The sequence below is a fragment of the Punica granatum genome, chromosome 1, assembly GCF_007655135.1.
Source record: "Punica granatum isolate Tunisia-2019 chromosome 1, ASM765513v2, whole genome shotgun sequence".
NCBI lineage: Eukaryota > Viridiplantae > Streptophyta > Magnoliopsida > Myrtales > Lythraceae > Punica > Punica granatum.
In genome coordinates this window covers 51,903,295-51,918,463 of record NC_045127.1, presented here as the reverse complement: position 1 = coordinate 51,918,463, position 15,169 = coordinate 51,903,295, and the positions used below count along the sequence as shown (strand labels likewise).

Below are 15,169 nucleotides of genomic sequence, written 5' to 3'. Positions count from 1 at the left end.
TAACTCTACGATTACAGTGATTTTATAATCAAATATTGCAAAATGCAATTAAAAATTCTGTTTTTCTCCGTAAAATATCAACTTTACATCCAATCAATAGCCCTACGGATCCAAACATGGAATTCTTCTCCAATTTGCCTTTCTACCTTTCTCAGGCTACACCTCTTAAACTATACAAATAAGGCCGCTCTTCTAAAATTGTATTCGATTTTCATCCATTATTTTACATACCAAATACTACTATATCATATTAAATTTTATATTCTCGAGAATTCAGTAAACTTTCCAAACACAACGTACAGTTTCAAATTTTTTACCTATATTCTTAAGATTTGATAAACAACTAATTTTTTTTCCATCATTTTCTAGTCTTAGTAATTTAGTAATACTCGAACCAAACACCACCTCAGTGCAAAAGCCGGCAAGAAGAAATTTCACAGTCAAGTCGTATTTTACTCATTTAAAAAATGAAAAAAAAAAAACAAAACAGAGAGTCAAGTCGTCTCTTGCCAGGCCTACAATGACCAAATTGGACCAAATGCGGCATTTTAATTGTTGCAAGTTTATGGTAACTCTGTTTTTTTAAAAATCTTGGCTTTGCTTTATAAAGAAATTCGATGCTGTCGCATAAATATAATCCTTAGAAGAAACATGAAGGTGATCGCATTCGTACATCACGCAACAATTTTAGCTTGACTTCGGGTTCGGCCATTATTTTGGTAAATTAGTCAGGTCATGTTCAAACTCGGTCAATTGTAACGAGCTTATCAAAGGTTGAAGTCATCAAAAAATCATTGAACTCAAGACCCCGGTGATCACTGAACTGAAAATAACTTCTTTTATTTTATTTTTATCTCTCACCTGAACGGGGTCTAAAAATAATTAATTGATAATTAAAGGGTTTTTTTTTTCCTTTTAAATTAGGTGGACCATTCGCACTAAAGTATTCCATACTATTAAGTATTAACCCCAACCTACTCGTTCACTGTGAAGTCCATCTGCTGAGCCAAAGGAAAAGAAAAAGACTGAGAAGTCCAGCTGCCCATACATACAGGCTTAAATAATTTCAGCTTATTTTTGTTACAAGGAGAGTCGTCCCCTAATAGCGTATGAGAAAAGATCAAAATTAGCAGTAAATATTATGAAAAAAAAATTACACATGAAAATTGAATTCGAAATCTTATTCAAAGTCGAAAGTGACTCCTCATATTTTCACGTTTTCCTTCTTTCAACTGCTGACGCTGAACTTGCTAGTGTAAAATTAATATAGCGCTCAACATATTTATAAGCATTATTATGATTTCGACTCATGTTTCTCATGGGATATATACGAGCTAGATACAATTGCTACAATAGTGGATTAAATTACACAAAAATTATGTGTTTGACCCCTTTTCTCTCCCCACATCGTCTGCCACAAATCGAAACCCTCGTTTTAGCCCTTTTGTACGGTGCGTCCGACCTCCGTCGGATGTTAAGAGTTAGAATGTTCACATTAAAAAAATTAATGCGAAAATCATGATGTATAAGATATTAGGTTTTATAACATATCAGCTCGAGTAGTTTCGTTGGAGATGGGTCGAATCTCTCATATATTTAGTGAAAATTTTACATTTATAATTCTCTTATTAATTTAAGGAATACGCTACCAAATCAAGTTTTCTCAACCTCTGATTTGGATTCAAATAAAATCAAATAATATTTTTCATAATCTCTATTATGGGCTAATATGGACATCCCGAATCCACGGGCTTTCTCTCATCCATATAGGAGGAATTTTCCCAACATGGATTCATTTCGAATATATACATCTTAGCACTTTATATTATTTATTTATGCTTTTTAATGTATGATTTTATCATTCAAAATATCAGTGTAAACTCACACTTGGAGCGAGCTCGCGTGCATATATATAATTCTGGCCGTGAAGCTCAAATATAAAATATAAACTTTCCCTAAGTGGTGGTTCCATTATCCAAAAAGAAAAAAATGAATTTAGCTGTCACAATAAAATAAAATATTTGGCCAGAAAAGAAAAAGAAGCTACTTATTTATTAATTAAAGTAATATTCTTCTAGGAGCCCCGATCAACTTGTCAAAGAAGTTAACTTCCCTGAGCCTTTATGTTTCTGTCCCCGGCTCAAGTAGGCCGACAGGCACATGGCCACTGGGACCCACATACATCCTTGCGTGTGGGCTGACGTGAACCGGGCGTACATTAAATGTCCTTCTCCACTGTCCGGCCGTGCGGCAGGCGGCGATAGGAATCCCCGCGCACCACCGACTGAGGCGTATGCTGGCACCGACCCTCGTCAAATAATTAAGTTAATATTTATGAGGTCTAAACTAAACAATCTCTTAATTATATAATTACTTGGTATTTTCTTGGAAAAAAGTTGATGGCTTAAACGGATGTAAGATGTGGTCATGCTTATTACCAGGGACGGACCCAAGATTTGACTTAAGGGAATGCGAGATTCTTAAAAGGGTCAATGATCATATAATTTTTTAACGTTAGGAGCGAGTATAAAGAATTTTTTCAAAAGTTGAAAAATTATACATAAATTTTCTAGATGTCGGAAAACTTTAGGGGGGTTTAGCATAAGTAGTCGATACATCCCATATTCGAAACTCTTTGTAGCCACCTACAAGGCCAATGGCTCAATTTACTTGTTTTGTGCGTTGTAGGGAGTTCATAAGACCCAAGAGACTAGTCAGGTAAAATCAGATACCCCTAGTTAGCAGAAAAAAAAGTATTGGTTCAAACATTGTAAATAGATCAATAGAGAAAATTCATAATTGATAAATGGACCGGACTCTGAAACTGAATTAGTCGGGATCTATTTAGATTTTTAAATACTTTTAGATGGACACCGGAAAAGATACCCCGTAGCTCCATAACTCTTCATACTTTGTACATCGACCTACATAGATCCAAGAACTCATGGAAAATTTCATCGTACATGCTTGAAAATTGAAATGAAAATTTGAAAAGAAAATGAGAACTGATGATGAGAGAGACAATAAATTTGGACATAACTGTCAAAAGAACAAGACTCACAACCACTATACATATAATAATTCACAGGCCGGCCGTAAAATGTAAAATTGATTTGATCAATAAAATGATATTCTTCACAAAAGGAAAAAAAAAATTCACAACCGCTACTGAAGGAAAAGGGAAAGTCAATGGCGCCTCTCGCTTCGGTCTTGTCCCTCTGCCCCAACGCTCACGCCCTCCGCTGAATCCAAATCTAACCATGAACTTTGTCCTCATCGTCTTCCCATCAAACCCTACTCTACTCCCCATTTAACCAGTCAACTCCATTCTCCCATCTCAGTCCTCCTCCTCGTTTAGCACCTACCTCTCTCTCTCTCTCTCTCTCTCTGTCCCTGTACATACAATATATACAAACCCACGCACCCTTCGTCTTTGATCGTCTCGTTTCGCATCAGGATCCAGTCAATAATGGGCGGAGGAGGGGACGGCGACGGTGGTGGCGGCGCGGCCGAGGCGCAGTACGTCAAGGCGAAGACGTCGGTGTGGTGGGACATCGAGAACTGTCAGGTCCCCAAAGGGTGCGATGCTCACGCGATTGCCCAGAACATAAGCTCCGCCCTCGCCAAGCTCAATTACAGTGGCCCGGTATCGATCTCGGCCTATGGAGATACCACCCGTATTCCTTCCTCTATCCAGCAAGCTCTCTCTAGTACCGGAATCGCTCTTAATCACGTCCCTGCAGGTAATAGCTTTTGGTCAGATTGATAATCGGTTCGGTTGGATGGCCCCCCCATGTGGGTTTTTTGGGGAAAAAAGAAAAAAGAAATGGATCTTGCAAGCCCTTTCTCTTTGGTTGGCTTTGACGGGTTATCGATTTCTACGAGTTTGTCGTACATGGGTCTTCCCTTGTGGATGAAGTGTGTACCCGCAAAAAGTATGGCGTGATGTTGATCTGTTTTGTGTAGAGTTTTGATTTTGCGCTCCATCTAATGAAAATTGAATGTCCTCGGCGGATCTGCATGAGCTGATTTCTCCGAGGATTGTTATTTCTGCGAGATGCTGCTGTGCTTCTCCATTAGCAGATCTACTCCAACTTGTCGGCTGATGTCTGAAATGAGTGCTGTACGACCAGTTTGATGACAGCATGATGTATTTGCAGGTGTTAAGGATGCAAGCGACAAGAAGATTCTGGTGGACATGTTATTCTGGGCCGTGGACAATCCGGCACCTGCTAATTATTTGTTGATTTCTGGAGACCGGGACTTCTCCAATGCACTTCATCAGTTGCGCATGAGACGATATAACATTCTTCTAGCACAGCCACAGAAAGCATCTGCACCGTTAATTGCAGCTGCAAAGAGCGTATGGCTCTGGACCAGTCTCTCGGCTGGGGGATCACCCTTGTCGAGTTCTGAATCGCAGCACCTCGGTGGCATCAGTCATATTTCTAGCTCTGAGACATTACAGGTTCCTGTTTCTAGTGTATCCCAAACATATCACTTAGGGGATTTCGTTGCTGAAAGCCCCCATTTTCATTCAGGAAATCAGAACTTCAATCCTGGGAGGGGTATTGACCCTAGCATGCATGAAGGGAGAAAAAATCCGGTTCGTCCTGCCGTGAGACCCATGGGCCCACCTCCACCATTTGGGATTCATGGAGATCAAAACAGTTTGAACTCATATCAACAAGGTCCATATATTGCCGGCGTTCCCTCTGGTGGACCACCTAACGCTGCTAATGATCCTTTTAGGAACAATGGTAACATTCAAGGCAACTATCAAACTCATCATACACGGCGAGTAAGGCCCAATAACTTTGCTGCGCAACCTCCGTTTAATCAGGGGAACATGTATCCACCGAACAATCACTTCGGTGCCTCTCCTCTAGTGCCACCTAGGCCCGATAGGGCCAACTTTTCTCAAGGACCCCCTGATATTAGCAGGTTGAACGTTGGTGCTCATGCTAGCAGAGTTCAAAGCCCTCCCAACTTTCAGCAGCAAAGTTCAAACCCAAAGCAGACATCTGCTAGTGAGACTACGAAGCGCCGGAACAAAGGGTTACAAAATGGAGGTATGAACCACAACATAATGCAGACCAACCATGATGGATCGAACAAAAGATACCATAATGGTCCAGATCGAGCTGCTATGTCCTCTGGCATGGATACTTCCGATGTTCCTCCAAATGGTATTTGGGGGACTCCAGGACACCCAAAACCTTCGGGGTATGTCCAAGGTCTTATAGGAGTTATCTTACTCGCCTTGGACACCCTAAAGAATGAGAAGATTATGCCAACTGAAGCAAATATAGTGGACTGTATTCAATGTGGAGATCCCAAACATTGGAACACTGATGTAAAAGAGGCCCTAGAGAGTGGCATCAAACAGCAAATGATAGTGAAGCAGAACTTAAGTGGTTCTGTGCAGTTTTACGTTGGTAAAAATATGAAGCTGTGGAAGTGTGTGAATCCACTAGGGGGTAATCCAAGCCATTATCCCAAGAAAACATGGGCGGAGATACAAAAATTCTTAGCATCCTCTGAAGGAAAATCTGCAATAATGTCTTCTCGGTGCAGGTCAGTTTTGTTGGGATTAGCCCACAGAAAAGCTGCTTGTGATTTTTTGCTGATCTAATATTTTGCTTAACTTGCCTTCTTTCTAATCGTCTAGGTATGAAGCAGGTATGATTATGAAGCAAATGTGCTTGAAAGATTTTGCTCTGGGTGACGTACTCCAGATTTTAAACCTGTTAATCACCGTAAGGAAATGGATAGCGCCTCATCAATCAGGATGGCAACCGATTAAAATTACTCTTCCAGATACAAATAGCACCGTTTCATCAGTAAAAAGTGATGATGATGGCTCTTCATGGGAAGAGGGCAAGCTCTGAGGACATTGGTAGTATGAAGCTGTTGATGGGTGATAGCCCCCTTGCCACTTGGACAAAATTTCCAAAGGAGTTGCCCCTTTAAATTTATGCCGCATAATTTTATACTAACTAAATCCGACCTCTGCCATCATCTCAGGAGGTTCTCCTTGCAATGTGGTTTGCATGCAGGGAGAGCTGGGAGTCCAATCAATGTAATAGAACTCATTTGCAGGTAACTTATCATGTTGTTTCTGATTGACGGCGGGTGATTTTATGGGAGAGAACTGATAGAGTAGTTTGTGCACTTAAGCAGCCTCAACAGCCTATGCCCTCAGTTTGCCACTGCTCTGGGGATCTATGTTTTGCTGTTGTCATCTCCAAAGGCCATGGATGATGGCACATGCCAAACTCCATTGGGAGTTGCTTGCTGGAGTGAAAGCATGGGTTAATTGTTTGCCGGAGTTGAGAATGAACCTTCTGAAGCTATCCAATTTACTAAGCATTGGATCGACGCTCTTAGATGCGAGGCTCACTCATTGTAGCAAAGGTGAAGACCGTCAAAACAGGGCCATCGAATGCAGCAATGAAGAGAGAATACGGATATTGAAGGATTTACATCTAGTAAACTGCTGATTGTTTGCTGTGTATTATCATCTCATGGTTCTCTGGTAATTATAAAGATCAAAGAGAGCTGCCAATCCAAATCACTGTTGGTCTATTTCCATTCCCTAGGGTTCTACAAACAAACTACACGAGAAGTGAGCGATGAGAGGGAGCATTGTGCATTTGGTACCAAGCAAAGTTCCAAAGTTTGGTTGCTTGTTATTTGTATGCAGTGTGGAGGCTTCTCTGTGCTCTTAACTAATCTTGTGAAGGCTGTTATATTGTGATATTTGTCAAATTTCCGGCGAAGGTGGTTGTATTGTGATATTTGTAGATTTTGTGGGCTCAGTTATGGCTGTGGATGTTGAATCAGTAGACTACTTTCGTCAATGATGTACCACTATAATCGGTTTGTGTCATGCTTTGTAGCTATATCATGATTTACATAGTTACTTTCTAAGCTATCGACTGGTCTATCTTGCGTATATGGATGGAGCACGAATTTGATGTTGTATGGACGAGAGCATGAATTTGATCTCAGTTTGAATTTCCTAATCGGGGTGGGATCCTTGACTTGGATCTGTCATTGCTATTGAACTTATCTGGACTCTCTTATGGCCTAAACAACGCAAATGAAGACCCAAGCTCATTGTGTTGGGGTTAGGCAGTACATTAAGAAGGAACATCCAAAATCTATGATTTTTCCGGTGGTGGTTATATTATAAGACGAACTCGGCTGAGCCCGCACTCTTCGCTTCCCCTCGTCACCCACTGTCTATCACGGCATATATGAAAAAACTCGTCTCTTCTTTCGATCGCCGCAATCCTTTATCGTAGGTCGACAAAACACGAAAGAATTGCTATAGACCATTATTAGCTAAACGTTGAGCATTTGATCATGTACTCTGGTGAATTGACATTGTATGAGTCTTGCTTTTTTTTTTTTTTTTGAATTACATTTTAAGTTGGGTTTGTTGATTATTGGTGTTTTTCAAGGGTGGGTTTGTGTTTTCCACAAAAAAAAACAAGAAAGAAAGAAAGAAAGAAAGAAAGAAAAAAAAAAAAGGAAAAGACACACAGAACAGAAATCGTCGAAGCGTCTCCCTGATTCATCAGCTGCAGAGACCTCGTATTCTATGCTCATCTCGCATGGTTTTCCTTCCCGCAATGTTCCTTTCATGAATTCCTGCTCTCAGGTCAGTGTTCAAAGCCTTTCTCCTCCCTCTGTCTCCCGCTAATTTAATTTTAATCCCTTCCTCATGAGCTCCTCCAATGGCCGTAAAGCTCTCACCTTTAGCATCCCCAAAGAAAATCCATCCCTGGGTCAATCTATTTGCCCGCCTTTCCTCAATCCCATGCCCGGTCGATGTCGAAAGTCCTCAACAAACCCGTCACAGTTCACCCACCGGCTCTGACTACGAGTCCAACATAAAATCCTCGAGAGGTAAGCTCGTCCCTGACAATCTGATCCGGGTTCTTGGTAGCACCGGGGACATTGAATCTTTGGTGAGGATTTTCAAATGGGCTGCCGTCCAGGAAAGGTTTCAACACACTGCTGGGACTTACTGTGTGATGATCTTGAAGTTGGGTTTGGCCGGTAATGTTAAAGAAATGGAGGGATTCTGCCAGAATATGATCAAAGATCGATGCCCTGGTGCTGAAGATGCTCTTGTTTCATTGGTCGAGAAGTTCCTTGAGCATGGTAGGATGAATGCGGCGATTCGGGTGCTTGCGAGTATGACTGCAGAGGGTTTTAAGCCGAGTGCTGAGTTGTTCAATGCTTTATTGGGTGCCCTTGTGGCAGAAAAAGGAGAGTTGAAGGATGTTATATTTGTGTACAAGGAGATGGTGAAAGCAGGAAGAACGCCGAGTATTGATACTCTGAATTATTTGCTGGAGGCTCTTATCGAGGCGGGGTGGATTGATTCTGCTTTGGATCAGTACAGGAGAATTAACAAGAAAGGGTGTGCTCCAAATAGTAGGACTTTTGAAGTACTAATTAAGAATCTTTTCAAGAAGGGCCGCATTGATGAGGCGGTTGTGATATTGCCAGATATGGTTGAACTTAGGATGGAGATGGATCCGAGTTTTTATTCTTGTGTTATTACATTGTTGTGCAAGGAAAATAAGATGGAGGAGGGAATGCGGTTGTTTAAAACAATGAGGGCTTCTAAACTAGTGCCAGATCCATCAGTTTACAAGATTTTAATTCATCATTTGTGTGCCAACTTTCTACTGGATGATGCGAATAACCTTCTCGAAGAGATGATTGATAGTGGTGTAGTGCCTTCGGAGGATGTATTTGTGGATATGGTTATTGGACTTTGCAAGTTGGGGAAAGAACCCGAGGCACTAAACCTGTTGGAAGATAAACAGGTTCTTGCAACTTCTCCACACAATGCATTGCTTTCCGGTTGCTGCACTGCTGGTGAATATTTCTTGGCAAAAGAGCTGCTCGAGCAGATGTGTGAAAGGGATATTGTTGACTGTGATTCCTGGAATATTCTGATCAGATGGCTCTGTGGGCACTTTAAGCTCAAACAAGCATTGCAAGTTCTCGGAAAAATGGTTGTGGCTTCACTAATTCCTGATTCTTCCACGCACTCAGCTCTCATTCTTGGTTACAGTAAATTGGGGTTACATGATGATGCCATAAAGCTGTTTGAGCGAGTATGTGCGAGGTGCTGGGTATTGGATCCACTGTCTCACTCCGAGCTAATAAAAAGCCTCTGTGAAATCGGGAGGACTCTTGAAGCTGCAGAAGTGTTCCGTTATATGTCCGTGAAGAAACATCCCCTCGAATCTTGCTCGTTCAATATGCTCATGAAGGCTGTTTTTGACACAAGGGGCATTCATGAAGCAAGGGAGATGCTGACATTGGCAGCAGAGTGCGGTGTTTCTTTTAGTGATGAAACATACACCATCATGTTAGATGGTCTGTCTGAGAAGCCTAAATATCAGCTAATCGTGCTGGCACAGATGGTGGTAAGAGGATTTGGGATTAGTAGAGAAGCTTACGCCATCCTCATAAGGGGTGCCGCGAGTTCATTGAGTCGAGCAAATGAAGCGGCTTTACTTTTTAACCTGATGGTCGCCGAGGAAATGATCCCTGAATCAGAATCCTTGCTTGACTTACTCTCCATATTTGCCGGTCGTTCTCAGTTACACAAGATTTCTTGTTCAATCGATAAACTTCTCTCTACACATGGAGTTCTGAACTCAGACATGTACAGTTTGCTGATAAATGGTCTGTGGAAAGAGGGTGACAAGAGCAAGGCGCGTGACTTGCTGGATCTGATGTTGGAGAAGGGTTGGGTCCCTGATGTTACGACCCATGGACTGTTCATTGGGCCTACTTCTATTCAGGAAACTAATCCGAGAAAACCGGTATCAGATAACTCTGTAGCTGAAGACAACATAAGCAGCATACTCTCTGACGGCTTGGGGAGAATATAACATAGAAATGACCAATGCCTAGTTACCTTCATGACGATGCTGATGTTTAGATAATCTGCTGCAATTTTTTGATCACTGGAGACGAAGATTTATTTCTTAAGGTCGCGGTCGAACTCTCTATCTTTTGGATCGCCGATTCGTATACTTGAAAACAATACATGTTATAGTTACATCCGATCCAGCTCGGGCAAGGGAAGAGCAAAAAAGATTCATCTGATAATTGAATGTGTGATGCTTTTCCTTTACTGCTAGTAGCATTTCTTACTTTTCTGTCATTTGCCCTTTCACTCCTGCTGTTACTTACTATGTTGATTATTAGCTAAACTTAGAATACCAATGAAATCAGAAAACTTCTCCCGTCCCGCTCTCTTCAAATCAACAATTGGCAGATGGAGTCGGTGTTGATCCGACGATTATGATTGACCAAGTGATCTCCGGAAAGGGATGTTAAAAATTTTCTCAGAAATTGAGGATCTTTCTTAGGTCCGATATAACAATCATCGCCACTCGCAATCAACTAATCTGATGAATGGTGACTACAGCTTAAAAAAAAAAATCAATTAATCATATATTTATTAGAGTGATGACTTGGGAAACAAATATGTCTTTTAGTTTCTATTATATTTTACATAGATCTGACTTTTCTAGATCAATTATAAAGGTGCAATTTTACTTAGGAGAAATGATTTTTTATTTTTTTCCACAAGATTTACAGGGATATCTACCAAGTCCATGACACGTTGCATATTGCATTCAAGGAAGTATTACCAATATGTATGTACTTGGCTTTGCTAATTTGATGAATTATTGATTAATGAACGAGATCAATTATAATACTGGCGCAATTTTTAGCATAGCCCGGTACAATGGCCTCGAAGAATTTCTTTTCCATGAACGATGTAAACGATTAATTATGCTCGGAATCGACATATTATATTACCCAAGGGATGATAAAAAAAAAAATTATTATGCGCCGCGATTAGTAGTGTATAATCAATTGGAAAGGAATCAAACCAATAAACGAAGCAAAACCGGCCCCTTTCCATTCCATACTTTAGATTTTACCGATGATCGATCCGCTGATACATTATATTCAAACACATTATAACGACTTTGCTCAAAGAGAACCGATCCATATAAACGATAAGATAGATAGATAGATAGATTCGTTGTTGTATCAATTATCCATGGATCTGAAAACGGATAGATTTCATACCTTATTCTACAATCCACAAGCTCAACTTGAAATCCTTTAGTTTGCTCGGGACAGTTTGTGGATCTTTCATTCGAAGCTTGAAATAAGCAATCGTAACACTGAAAGTGCAAGAGCTGTCCATTGCATGCAGCGTGCCCGTAGATTTTATTTGACCAATCAAAATTGTCGTAGTAGTAGTTGTAACCATTATCTAATGTATCAATGACTAAATGGTGGAGCACATCACTGGCCTGCAGAGAGGCCTTCCTCGACAATGTTTCGCCATTGCAGATTTTGTGCACCAAAGCCTTATTCGGCTGGGCGTAGCACTTGATGATGATCAGGCTATCATTAACAACACAAAAGAACAACACTATCACCATAAAGGGCGCAACTTTCATGGAAATGGCCATTGCTTAGTTAATTATTGCGTGCTCGTCAGGAAGGTACCTATACCTTGGATTAATCTTCTGTCTCCAAACTAAATGTTCCATTGATTATATAGACCAAGGGATACTGATATCATATATACATAGGTTTTATCTTATTTATTGTACTTATTCGTCTAACTCTTTTTATTTGTTTTATTTATGCTCTCAGAATTTTATGTTAATCGATCTAGTTCAAATTAATTCTCTATTCGTAATTGAAATCATTGTTCTTGTTCGGGTTAGCCGAACAATTCCTTAAGCCTTGTTTTCATGTTCTTGCTAGTATATTGACACCGCTTAGCAAGAGGATAAACTAAATAATAATAATAATAATAATAGTAGTAGTAGTAACATCTAACATCGGGGACCCAGATTGTAGCCCGAATTCCCTTTGAAACACACACGCGAGTCAATATTATATTGAGCCTTATGTGACAGCATATACTGGGAATAATAATATATGTAATAATATAATTGAACTGCGTTCCTCTTTATTTATATATATATATATATATATATAGTAAATCAATATAATAATATCCAATAACTAATTTATTCAGACATTCTCGGAATATCCCACATCGTATATTTATATCATATCATATATTGAAATAGTCCCGGGGCTTATCATGCTCATGACCTTATTAGAGTCCTCCGCTGACCCTCGTGACCCGAGGCCCTCGAGCTTTTGCTACGCTGGGTCTTTATGAGCCGCACCTCCATTAAATGCTTTAAAGCATTTGAATTAGTTAATGAAAGAAATATATAGGATTAGGAGAGTAATGATAAGGATAGAAATGATGTTGTATGAGGGGAATGTAGCACCAACAAATGAAAAATGACTTATTTCACTAAGTTCAAATTAATTTTTTTTTGCTTATATCCATTAATTGATTTTTGGCTTATAATAATTAAGTAAATTAGATATTATCTCTCATCCTTCTCTCTCTCTCCTATTTTTTTTCTCATGTAAAACATTTCAAGCACTTATTTCATTAAATTGTAAACAAATACAAGTAAAATCATCACTCGCTAAGGAAGAGCCTTAGGTGGTGTTTAATAAACTAAGCACTTAATTAGTTAAGAGATGAAATGTATAGGAGGTGGAAATGAATGATAAGGATAACAAAAGTTTTGTAAGGAAAAAAGAACATCAGTAAGTGAAAAATAACTTATATTATTAAGTCAAAATTTTTCTACTTATTTCGTTAAGTGGTTTTATAAATAATGATTAAGTAGTTTAGACTCTCATCTCTCATCTTTCTCTATTTCTTCCATCCACTCTCCCTTATAACTAACTTGAATCTAACTTTTAAGTACTTATCTAATTAAGTCGAACCAAACACACCCTTAACTTTTAAGCACTTGTCTGTTTGTTTCAACTTAATTTTAAGTGCTAAAAATTAAGTGTTGAATTAAATAAGTGCTTATTCAATTAAGTTGATTTTGTTTGGTAAAATAAGTGCTCACATTATTAGATCTTAGTAACATAATGGCCACAACATTTTCTTTCTTTCAACTTTTGCCCCAATTAACATTGTCTTTGGTAACAAAGTTAAGTTTGATTCAATTTGATTTAATTTGATTTAAAGAGATAAAGACAAAAGTAGTTGGAAAAAGTATGTGAGAGAATAAGAAGAAGATAAAAAAGTAATGATTGTGTTGTTAAATTGATGAAAAAGTATTGAAATTGAGAAAAAATATTGAATAGTTGAGAAAATTTAGTATTAAAAAATTAATTTAAAAAATAGATAATAAAAAATATGAAAGAGAATTTGAAGAAAAAGATAAAAAAGTAATGATCGTGTTGTTGAATTGAAAAAAAAAGTTAAGTTAAGTTAAATTAAATTATACTTTGTTACCAAACAAAATAATTAATTTTTTTTCAAAAATTTAAAAATAAAAAGATGATGAAGTTGAGATCTGAGAAGGAGAAGGGGAAGGGGCAATGGTGGCCCCGGTTCCCGCTACGACCGCTCTAATTGAGGTCGTCGGCGACGTCATTGGTCATTGACGACCTCGTGCAGGCCATGGTGGCCGGGATCGGGGCCATCACCGCTTGAGAATCGGAGGTAGAGCCCTATCTCTCTCTTCAAATCGAAGTGCAGAACGAGGCTTGACCCCTGAGTAGTGGTGGTCGAGATCGGGGCCACCCCTGCCCCTTCTTGTAATAGCTGTCTCTCCCCTTCTGAGGTAAATCGAAAAATGGGCCAAATTGAAAATCCAAAAAACTTCAGAGGCACCACTGCAAATACAAGAAAAATGCCTCCAGCTTAGCGCGTTTAGTCAAGAAAAAAGTAAAAAAATTTGACTTAATTTTTCATAGTACTTTTTTACTTAACTTAATAAATTAAGTTATTTAAATTGCATTTATAGAATAGGCTTAACCTGATGAAGTGCTGAAAAATTAATTTCAGCATTTAATTGAGTTTATAAAACAAGCTCAGTGACACAAGACGTTGCATGGAATCAAGAGGTTGTGGATTCAATTTTCACCAATGAGACTTACATACCTCATTATATAGCTTTATTTTCTTTCATTATACTAGATCTATTTTCCTCCCTTATTAAAAAAAAAAAAATTCAGTGCTCTTATGTTCTTAAATTAGCTAAGAGAATATTAACCTAGATGTGATTACTGGTCCGTATGGGACCACCACCAACTTTTTTTTCTTTTTTTTTTTTAAATTTCCAAAACTTTTTGTAATTGTTTATTTTAATTATAAAAATTCTATATGTGAATTGGTCACCAATTTAAACAGTTCCTTTATATTTTGACACTAAAAATGTCCCAAATTTTTCTGTGAAACACAAGATACGAGATCATATTGACTGACACTAATTCATATTTGAGATTTTATTTGGTCATAACCACGATATAATCCTAATGAATATCGAACTTTGACATTGCAAGTATAGTTCATCCACTTAAAATTAACCCCCTATTATTTCGATCATGAATTTCTCATTGGAAATATTAATATAATCTTTGTACCACAACATTCCTTTCCCACAGCGAATTGTGGGCGTATTTCCACCTGTGGAGACCTGCCAAATGCTATTTTTTTTTTAAAAATAACATTGTTTAAATTAACTAAAGATTTTTTTTTCCAGTTTGTATCACTTGTTGTTCAGAGTCTAACTGCACTCGAGTAATCCAAACTCGAGGCTCGATCAACCCACTAAGGGGTAAAACTTTTCTAACGTTGAATTTTTAAGACTCAAACTGAAACTTTACTTAAAGGATAAAAGTATTGAATCACTTAAAATAACCAACTTTGGCAATACGTTTTTATTTAAAAAAATATTTCAACTGACCACCAATTTAACTAGCCTTTGTTGATTAGACTAATTCTTGCTTGAGACATTGACTTGATCATGACGAGGAGATACTCTTAATGAATTTCGAATATGTGACTATAACTAAAATCCATCATATAAAATTTCCGAGGCAACTTACGATCTGCTATATGGTGATTATGCTTTATGAACCAAAAATATTAAAAATTCAAATAAAGTTCAGCTAGAGAAATATTATCTGCTATGCCATATGACATATTAATTAGTACAATTTTACATATCTAAATCATAAATTAACAATTGGGAGTTCATAA

At 38.4% G+C, this 15,169-nt stretch overlaps 2 protein-coding genes across 2 annotated transcripts; both read left to right on the top strand.

The window, feature by feature from the left end:
* Nucleotides 1–3,172: 3,172 nt before the first annotated feature.
* Nucleotides 3,173–6,933, top strand: LOC116193105. Its single transcript, XM_031521875.1, has 3 exons — nucleotides 3,173–3,743; nucleotides 4,161–5,577; nucleotides 5,672–6,933. Exons 1-3 carry the CDS (start codon nucleotides 3,470–3,472, stop codon nucleotides 5,889–5,891), a joined length of 1,911 nt encoding a protein of 636 aa, XP_031377735.1. The 5' UTR covers nucleotides 3,173–3,469; the 3' UTR covers nucleotides 5,892–6,933.
* An 812-nt stretch (nucleotides 6,934–7,745) lies between these two features.
* On the top strand, nucleotides 7,746–9,929 carry LOC116207596 (pentatricopeptide repeat-containing protein At5g46100-like). The gene has a single exon (XM_031540618.1). It carries the CDS (start codon nucleotides 7,746–7,748, stop codon nucleotides 9,927–9,929), a length of 2,184 nt encoding a protein of 727 aa, XP_031396478.1.
* The last annotated feature ends 5,240 nt before the right edge of the window (nucleotides 9,930–15,169 follow it).

What these genes read in the sequence shown, in the direction of transcription:
- LOC116207596 (XM_031540618.1), top strand. Translation starts at nt 7,746, where the DNA reads ATGGCCGTAAAGCTCTCACCTTTAGCATCCCCAAAGAAAATCCATCCC.
- LOC116193105 (XM_031521875.1), top strand. Translation starts at nt 3,470, where the DNA reads ATGGGCGGAGGAGGGGACGGCGACGGTGGTGGCGGCGCGGCCGAGGCG. An exon ending in TCTTAATCACGTCCCTGCAG is followed by an intron (nt 3,744 to 4,160) that starts GTAATAGCTTTT and finishes ATGTATTTGCAG; the next exon opens with GTGTTAAGGATGCAAGCGAC. An exon ending in ATAATGTCTTCTCGGTGCAG is followed by an intron (nt 5,578 to 5,671) that starts GTCAGTTTTGTT and finishes CTAATCGTCTAG; the next exon opens with GTATGAAGCAGGTATGATTA.